The sequence below is a fragment of the Erigeron canadensis genome, chromosome 2, assembly GCF_010389155.1.
Source record: "Erigeron canadensis isolate Cc75 chromosome 2, C_canadensis_v1, whole genome shotgun sequence".
Classification (NCBI taxonomy): Eukaryota; Viridiplantae; Streptophyta; class Magnoliopsida; order Asterales; family Asteraceae; genus Erigeron; species Erigeron canadensis.
Genome location: NC_057762.1, coordinates 32,707,901 through 32,717,550, shown reverse-complemented (window position 1 = coordinate 32,717,550; position 9,650 = coordinate 32,707,901). Strand labels below are relative to the sequence as shown.

The 9,650-nt window shown below is 33.6% G+C and overlaps 1 protein-coding gene and 1 pseudogene across 1 annotated transcript; one reads left to right on the top strand and one right to left on the bottom strand.

Annotated features, from left to right (window-relative positions):
- Positions 1-430: 430 nt before the first annotated feature.
- On the top strand, positions 431-1,370 carry LOC122588106 (annotated as a pseudogene).
- Positions 1,371-1,442: 72 nt separating this feature from the next.
- Positions 1,443-1,993, bottom strand: LOC122589121 (histone H4). The gene has a single exon (XM_043761366.1). The coding sequence runs from the start codon at positions 1,937-1,939 to the stop codon at positions 1,628-1,630; it is 312 nt and encodes a 103-aa protein (XP_043617301.1). The 5' UTR covers positions 1,940-1,993; the 3' UTR covers positions 1,443-1,627.
- Positions 1,994-9,650: the final 7,657 nt, after the last annotated feature.

Genomic DNA, 9,650 nt, shown 5'->3' with positions numbered 1-9,650 from the left:
TAAAGCGAAGAAGAAGATAAGCAGATGTATTTCCAGCCATATATTTATATTTATATTTATTATTAACATTTTCAATTTCCACCCCTATAATTATATACTCGTATAATCTAAAAGCCACCCTAGAATAAATATACTTTGTATATTTTTTTTTATTAGTAATTTTTTAGTTAATGAAATGTTTTTTATCATTATTATTGTTAATATTATTAAGAATTATATATATATATATATATATATATATATATATTGTATTTAAAATGTTTAATATTAAATAAATGGTGGGTCCTAGACTAGTCCCGACATTATAGGTGTTTTGGGAGATTAGTCTTTGGTTAGTCCTTAGGCTGATGTGATGATGACAGAGACTAGTCCTTGGGAGATGAGTCCCACTGTGAATACTCTTATGTATTTATCAAAAATTAATAATAGAATGATACCGTCCATGTACACTCCCCATTTTCCATGGGCATGTTTCCCCGACCCAGTCACAGGTAGAAAATTGTTTGATATAGTACTTCCTGATCTTAGGGAAGCGGCTAAAGCCTCAGACCGCGTAATTTGCAACTCAACCATGGAGTTGGAGCCTGGGGCGTTCACCTTCTTTCCAAAGATGTCGCCAATTGGACCACTTTTGGCGGCCAATTCATTGTCAAAACAAGTTGGCCATTTCTGGAATGAAGACTCCACTTGCCTAACATGGCTTGATCAACAGCCAGCCAAATCAGTCATCTATGTTGCATTTGGGAGTTTCACACTTTTTAACCAGCACCAGTTTGAAGAAATGGTGCTCGGGCTTGAGCTTACCAACAAACCATTCTTGTGGGTCGTACGGCTTGGTACAAGTGGTGGCACTGACTTTGTGTACCCAAATGGTTACTTAGACAGAATAACAAATCGTTGTAAAATTGTCAAATGGGCACCACAGCAGGAAGTCTAACACCATTCGTCTCTGGCTTGCTGCTTGAGCCATTGTGGGTGGAACTCTGTCATGGGAGGTATCAGCAATGGGGTTCCTTTCTTATGCTGACCATTTTCTCTATGCAACTTATATACATGATTCGTGTTGAATTGGCCTCGGGTTAAACAAAGATGATAATGGCATCGTCACTCGAGAATAGATCAAAACGAAAGTCAAACTGCTTAACAACATACTCAATACAAAATGCTTTGGACTTGAAACAAAAATCTTAATAATTTCATCAATTGGGTCAAGGAAGGAGATGCACAATCATCTGTCAATTAAGTTGTGGTTTTACTATCATATGGATTCTACTGTTTCTATAAATGTTGTCATCAGTTCTATCTTTTTCTTTTCATTTGAAAAGAAGAAACCAAATATTACTGTACTAATTAATAAGCATCATCAATAATAAAAAGCTGTAGAAATTAGCAAAGTCTGAAATTAAATTAGGATTAACTAACAAACTATATATATACCAGAAAAAGAGACATAATAGATTAATTTGTAGTTATTTATTTATAAAATTGGAAATCAACATTCAGCTACACGGAGATATTAATATCATACTACTAAACTGGATCTAAAAACTATTAAACGAAAATCAGATCTGTATATATATATTATATATATCAGACGGCAACAAACCCTAAAAACAATCTAACTGAATTAACCACCGAAACCATAAAGTGTACGGCCCTGGCGTTTCAAGGCGTAAACCACATCCATCGCCGTGACGGTTTTCCGGCGAGCGTGTTCAGTGTAAGTCACGGCGTCACGAATCACATTCTCCAAAAAGATCTTCAACACGCCACGTGTCTCCTCGTAAATCAGACCGCTGATACGCTTCACACCGCCTCGGCGAGCCAATCGACGGATGGCGGGCTTGGTGATGCCCTGAATGTTGTCACGGAGGACCTTACGATGCCGTTTTGCTCCTCCCTTTCCCAATCCTTTACCTCCCTTTCCTCTTCCTGACATTTCTCTCTCTTTACTTTTTTTTTTTTTAAATTTGAATAGTAGTGTTTGTGTGTGTGTGTTTTTTGGGGTGGGATTTTGGGGTTACATATAATGGAAAAAAATTGGTGAAATTTGTGCTTTTTGCGATGAGATGTTGTATCTACCGTTAGATTAGTGGGGAGTCATGCATGGGTAGCCGTAAGATGATAATCCGTGTGATGGAAATACTTTGTTGTGATTGGTTGGATGTATTAAGGTGCGGATTGTTCTTATATTTGACCTTTAACTAAAAGCATAGACTCGCCAATATTTAAAAAACCCTTGTCGAAATGATTATTTGTTTTTTGGATTAACATCGAAAGTTAATGAAAGTCAAACATTTCGTCAATCATTTCATACTACGTTAATGTATGTATTGAAACAAAGGTGAATTTGTTTAATTAACTAATTCCATTTCACCATTTGGATTACCATATGATATATGGTTTAGTGGAACAAATTATTAAGGTTGTATTCAGTTTATATTCAGTTACCTTCAATAAAGTGTAATCGCTAACCTTTTTATATATCACTAATCAATTATTTAATTGGAAAAACAAGTCCATGCTAAACCAAACAAAGACAACTAAACAAGATAAACTGACGTGGTTTTTCAAAAAGGAGACTCGTGCATCTACAACAATCTTATAATTAGTATTAACAAATTCTATAAAACTGATATATTTATTATTAGTTTTTATACCTTATATAAACACATTAACATATATTCGTAATATAATATAAGCTAACAGTGTATAAAAGTTTGAATTACAGTTTATGGGCTAAGGAGCCTTTGATACTGGAGTGAGCCTGAGTTAGTGATGATAACAATGATAATTAGATAGGAAAATTTTTATATATGCCAACTATTATTATAAAAATATATTTTATCGTGCCCATCTTTGTAACAAAGACAAGAATAGAATTGAAAGATTGAATATTAAATACATATATATATAAAAGTTACTAGTCCTAATACTCATACGATATACAGTAACTATATAGATTGTATCATAAAGAAATTCGAATATGCCTTTTACATGATTCGTGAGTACGAAATAACTTGTAGTAAAAGTAAATCGATGATCGAATCTAAATTATAATAAACATATGATCATAAAATATAAGGGAAAATTACCTTTATAAACAAAATTGAGGGGGCATTTTACAAATTGAACATGCTTTTGAAATTTATGCAATTTAAACAAAACTTCCGTGAAATAGTAACTAAACTAGATTTTAGATCCGTGTCCAGACCAACACTGGACACGGGGTTTACGATATTATCAATATTAGATAACATTTAATTTATAAAAACTTATAATTTTGACGTATACAGTTTTAAGTGTTATACTTTGCAAGTTGTAGTATAATAATCACGTGTTCGTCACTGTCATTATTAGCCGAGACATATTGATGGAATTGTTTATCGTAGTTATTTCACAAGGCAAATGCTACAATAATTTCTCTATTATAGAATTTTTGAAACTAATTGCACTCATAATTTGATATTATTATTAAAGATAATTAGGAATTAAAATATAAACATACTTGTGATCATGTACAGGACTGTCTTCGAAAATAGTAAAAAAATTCAAGGCTCGAGGCAAAAGAAAAAATTAGACCCGTAAATGCTATTCTAATGAACTTTGATGAACCAAATGAACATATAGATGGAAAAGTAAAAAATGAGTCTTTTGAGTGTAAATAAAATATGAATAAATGTAAAATGTGTCGTTATTTCACTTCTGTAGTTATGTATATCTACACAAATTTGGCCCCTTAAAAGTTTGGGCCTAGGCTTGAGCCTTTGTTGCCTTGCCTAGGAGCCGACCATGATCTTGTACTTGACATTCAAGTATATGTATTTGATCATGATGCAGATTCATAACACGAATAGGTTTACTTTCAATCACATGTCCTATGATAATTAGATAACAATTAGGATTGTTTTCTTACTTTTTGATAACAATTAGGATTCTTGATTTGAGTGATAATTGAAACTTTAAAAAATTAAATATAAATACCTTTTGTAACTATTTTAAAAAGTCTCCTCAAGTTGATGCTAAAAATAAATATAAATTAAGTATTTAAGGCTAAAAAGTGTAAATTATTGATGGAAAATAAAAAAGTGTGAATTAATGAGATTTTTTCTACAAATTAATATAAATACTAATATAATAATATATTTGGATAATGATTATTAGAGTTTTTAATTTATAGCTAATCTAAATGATGACATAGGCGTGAGTCAATTTGATAAAATTGAGCGGTTTGATTGGTTAATAAGTCATTAGTTCAACTGTCTTATAATATATATTAAGAATCACAAAGATAGATTTAAGCAAATGAAAAGATAACACCTATCATGTGGTCACGTGACCCTACCCTCCTACATTTTCTTTCTTCTTTTCCTAAAACAATATGAGTAGCAAGTTTTTCTTCTCCCCTCTAAATAATAACACAACCTCAATCATTTAAACAACATCGTCATGAGATCAAATACACTAATAAGGGAAAAGAAAAACCTTAATCTTAAACCTAGATATGTTAAGGGTGAACCTTAATTTATACATCATAAGTTGCGTTCTTCAGAGGATGAACGAATTTTAATAAGGCCACAATCCCAGTTTGTTCTATATGGAGGATCCTTTGTTTGAGTTTATGTTTGTTTTGTAATGTTTTAAGTAAATAACAAAAAACTAGTATTAATTAACCTTTTATTGCATAAGATAAATATATGGCCAGTTACACAAACTTGTACAAGTATAGTAATTATTCCATTGAAATATAGCGACAAACCATAGCATGTTCTATGCAACAATCTAATTTCAAAGTTATAAGCAAAATAAACTAGGATCACAAAACTATCAGATAATAATTTAAGCTATTGAAAAGTAATGCATATTTAACAGTAAAATAAAGATGCATCTAAGAGCATCTACAATGGAACTTTTTTTAAAGCTTTTTATAAAGCTTTTTACTATTCAAAAAAACTTTTGCATAACTTTTTTTCCATTGGAGTAAAAAGTTTTTTATCAAAAGTTTGACAATCCTCAAGTCTTTGAAAGAATCTAACACTCTTTTTCTTCCTAATTTTGTTATTAAATACTACCTTAAAGACTTTTTTATGACTTTAACCATTGGAACACCAATTTGATCAAAAGCTTTTTTAAAAAAACTTTACCATTGGAGATGCTCTAAGGCAAAGAAAATCTAGGTCCACTTTTTGTTAAATTATATATATGGATTAATGTAATCAGTATGTTTGATATGATGATGACGTTAATTGTTATTAATTGATTGAGAATGTTTTTTGTGACAAAAACCTGCTTTTATTTTTGAGAAAGAATAAAAAAACGCGCCCCGTATCTCGACCAGGTATTTTAGTAATTTGACCAGGGACATTTTGCAGCGACCCTCGCTGCAAAATCCTAGCCACGTCAGCTTTTCACTCACCGCTTTAAATGTTTGACCCGACCGTTACTCCACTTATTGCAGCGAGGGTCGCTGCAATAAGTTTACCCCGACGCGTTTTAACAACCGATCCACCGTTCCATCTATTCTATCATTTACACTTTACACTTCCTCCTCCCTTCAATATATAAAATTTTTTTACAATTTTTCTTCCTCCACCCTTCTATTGCAGTACCGCCGCCAGCCACCACCGTCCACCGGCAGCCACCACCGTGCAGTACCGCCAGCCTTTTCTTCCTCCACCATCTATTGCATTACCGCCGCCAGCCACCATCGTCCAGCGCCACTGCCGCCAGGCACCACCGTCCACCGCCAGCCACCACCGCGCAGTACCGCCAGCCGCCGCCGCCGTCCACCGCCACCGCAGTACCGCCAGTGTCGGGATTATCCTCCCCCAAATTCCGGTCGGTCGTCTTCCCCCAATTTTTCAAGCCATTTCAAATTTTGGTATGTATTTTATGTTTTTTCCAATATCCAAACCATTATTTTTTTTTATCTAGACCGTTACTAATTTTGCAGCGACCCTCGCTGCAAAAAGTGAAAAAATCGACCTCCATGGTATGTTAGTATAGTTTTTGTACATATATCAGTTTTGTTAATTTGTTAGAATTATTAGTTGTTTATATAATTTTTGCAGCGACCCTCGCTGCAAAAAGTGAAAAAATTCGACCTCCATGGTATGTTAGTATAGTTTTTGTACATATATCAGTTTTGTTAATTTGTTAGAATTATTAGTTGTTTATATAATTTTTGCAGTGACCCTTGCTGCAAAAAGTGAAAAAATTCGACCTCCATGGTATGTTAGTATAGTTTTTGTACATATATCAGTTTTGTTAATTTGTTAGAATTATTAGTTCTTTATAGGATTTTAATAGGTTTGTTATTATATTGGTATGTTATTATTAGTTTTGTTAGTTTTGTTAATTGGTTAGTTTTGTTAGAATATTGGTATGTTTAGTATAGTTTTTGTATATTTATTAGTTTTGTTAGTTTTGTTAGAATATTGGTATGTTAGTATAGTTTTTGTATATATTTATTAGTTTTGTTAGGATTATTAGTTGTTTATAGGATTTGAATAGGTTTGTTACTATAGTTAGTTTTGATTTGTTGATAATTTAGTGATTTGTTAGGAGCCACGAATTTGTTTTGTTAGTGATTTGTTAGAATATATATCTTTAAATGCAAAATAAGAAGATTAGAATTTGTTAAAAAATTGATTAAAATAAATAGGCAAGATTATGTAAAATTTTGATTAAATATACTACTTAAGACGTAATAAAATTTAGTTCAACAAAAATATACATAAAAGTAATCGTTTAAAAATTAAGTTCAAAAGTATAAAAAATTTAGTTAAAAAGTTAATATATGATTTGTTAGAATATTTTAGTCATTAGTGTTAGGTGTTTTACTTTTTGGTTAGAATATGACAAAAAAAAAATGACGTAGATTAAAATTTGTTAAAAAATTTATTAAATTAAATAGCCAAGATTATGTTAAAAATATATGTATTGAACTAAATATACAAAATTATTTAAAAATTTGAATTAAAAATTTTGATTAAATAAACTACCTTAGACGTATTAAAAATTACTATAAAGTTAAATTTAAAAGTATAAAAGTAAATTTATATTGTATAAACGGAGTTCTAAAAATTATTATCAAGTAAAAAAGATATATATAAAAGTAATTAAATTTGTGATAATTTTGTTATATGATTTGTATTTTGCAGTATAGATGGCGACTTACCATGTCGGTGATGGCGGCAATGAAGACCCACATCGACCATGGTGGAAGATTACATGGGGCTGCAAAGGCAGCGGCGGTAAGGATTTTGGTTTTTTTATAATTCATATTTTAATTTAATATTTTTTTACTAACTTGTCTTTTTAGAATTTGGTTCTTTATAATTCATATTTTAATTTAATATTTTTTTTACTAACTTGTTTTTTTAATTTTTTCTAGCCCCTCGAAAGGGAAAGGGGAGGGGGCCATGTCAAAATTTAAATTTGGAGGCTGAGTTCGCGAAAAAGGGCCGCTTGTCGATCGACTTCGACACGAGCAACTTAAAGACGTGGCAGGCGATCGGCCCAAATTCTTCTATGTATAAGAGCCTCATCGGCACCTTGGTCCGCCACATCCCTTAGACATACGACTCTTGGGACCATGTGCCTGCTGAGAGAAAGGATTTTATCATCCCGACTCTGAACGTAAAATATTATCATTTTTAACTTCTTCTTTGATGTTTGTATCAATTTTTAATTTCGCTAACTTTTACTTTTATAAATTGCAGACTCGGTTCAAACTGGACCACTTCATTCAGATTCCTAACCCCGAGGATCCTATCAGGCGGGGGTTCAGGCTGTGTGTTGATAGGGACTGCTCCGATCAGTATCGGCTCCGAAAGAGCCAATTCAAGAGAGCCCACTTTTCCAAAAAGGGGGGCCTGGATGCAGTTCCCCAGTTGGAACAGGCTGTTCCTCCAGAGGGTATGTCACAGGAGGACTGGAGAGCTTTGTTGGGGTATTACCAGAGGGAGGACCGGGTGAAGCAGTCGGCGAGAAACAGCACGAACAGGGGCAAGCAAGTTCTTGCGGGGACCCATGGTCGTAAGTCTTACTCTCAGTTTGTCCACCAGGAGAAGGTAGTTATGAATTATATATGTATAAATATATATACTTGTGTTTAAAAGTATAAGTTTAATAATTTATATTTCTTATAATATATATGTATTAAATATAAATACTTGTGTTTAAAAGTATAAATTAAAGAATGTATATGTCTTATGATAAATTGATGTGTTTACAGGTTAAAAAAAACAAGGACGTGGACTTGGTGGATTTGTTCGAGATTAAGCACAAGAAGAAGAAGGATAAAAAATGGGAACACCCGATGGCTGAAGAAATACATGTATGTGTCTCTCTGTAAGATTTTATATTTTTTTAGTATTAAATGTTAATTAATCAACCTTATGTATAATGTAATGTTTTTTACAGTCTCAGCTCAAGAAGAAGAAGGAGGAGGCTGAACAGGACCCCGTTCCCACACCAGATCCTGACATTGTCATGGATGTACGGGGACCCCGGGCGGGGCATCGTCGAGGCATAGGGCGGGTCATCAGGCAGATGGGTACCGAGGCGTATGACTATACGCATCTTACCCAGGGATAGCCACGTGCATCATTCGACTTGAACAATGACCCACCTCGGCCGAGCCAGACGTCCTCCTTATTTGAGGAATTGTTTAACTATTCTAGTTATGCACATGCTCCTTTTCCTCCTCAGCCGTCCCAGCAGTTGCCCACAGCCCCTCAGTACTCAGGCGGATCGTATCATGTCAATTTAGATGACGATGATGACGATGATGATGATGATGAGAGCGATGGTGCTCATGATTAGTATTTTTTTGTTATAAACAATGTATTTTTTACGTAAACTATTATTAGTCAACTATTATTAGTAATAGAATATGTCAACGATATCTAGTTCTTTTAAAAACAAAACATCAAAGATAGCTATAGAATACGTCAACTATTATTAGTAGTCATTATAACAAATATATGTAAAAAAATACATCAACGATATCTACTAGTTGTAATAACTATTATTACATACGTTAAAGAGTTACAAACAAACAATTATATGATATAAATAAACTATTCAAGGATCTCATATCCCGTAGGTGCCTTATTAGCTTGAACGTGTCTGTGGTACTCAACCAAACGGTCTCTGTACTTCGGATGTCTTGCCCAGGCCTGCGATGCAGGTTTATCATGTCCCTAAGCTGAGGTGTAAGGCATTGGGCAGTCCGTATCTAAAACAACCGTAACAAAATGTGTCGACCCCGATACCAGGGCAATGCATATCGGGTCATCTACGTATAGCTCGCCTGGCCCCTTCCAAAAAGGAAAACATGTGATGTTCTCCTCTAAACTTAAACAGATAATTATTACCCCCAACGCATTAGACAGCAGCATAGCGCAATATGGATTCATCATCCAGTAATCGTGTGGGCGACCATTTGGATAAGACATTGATAGCAAAGTGTGTATGTGCTTAGCGTCACCAGCGAATGCACCCTCATAGTATCCGCCTGGACTCATACTCCTCTAGCATTAGTTTGCGAATCCACTCGAATTTTTGCTCGTTTTCACCCAAAGCAACAGCCAGTGCCGAAACCCACAGTTACCATCAGACTGTACATTTTTTATATTACAACG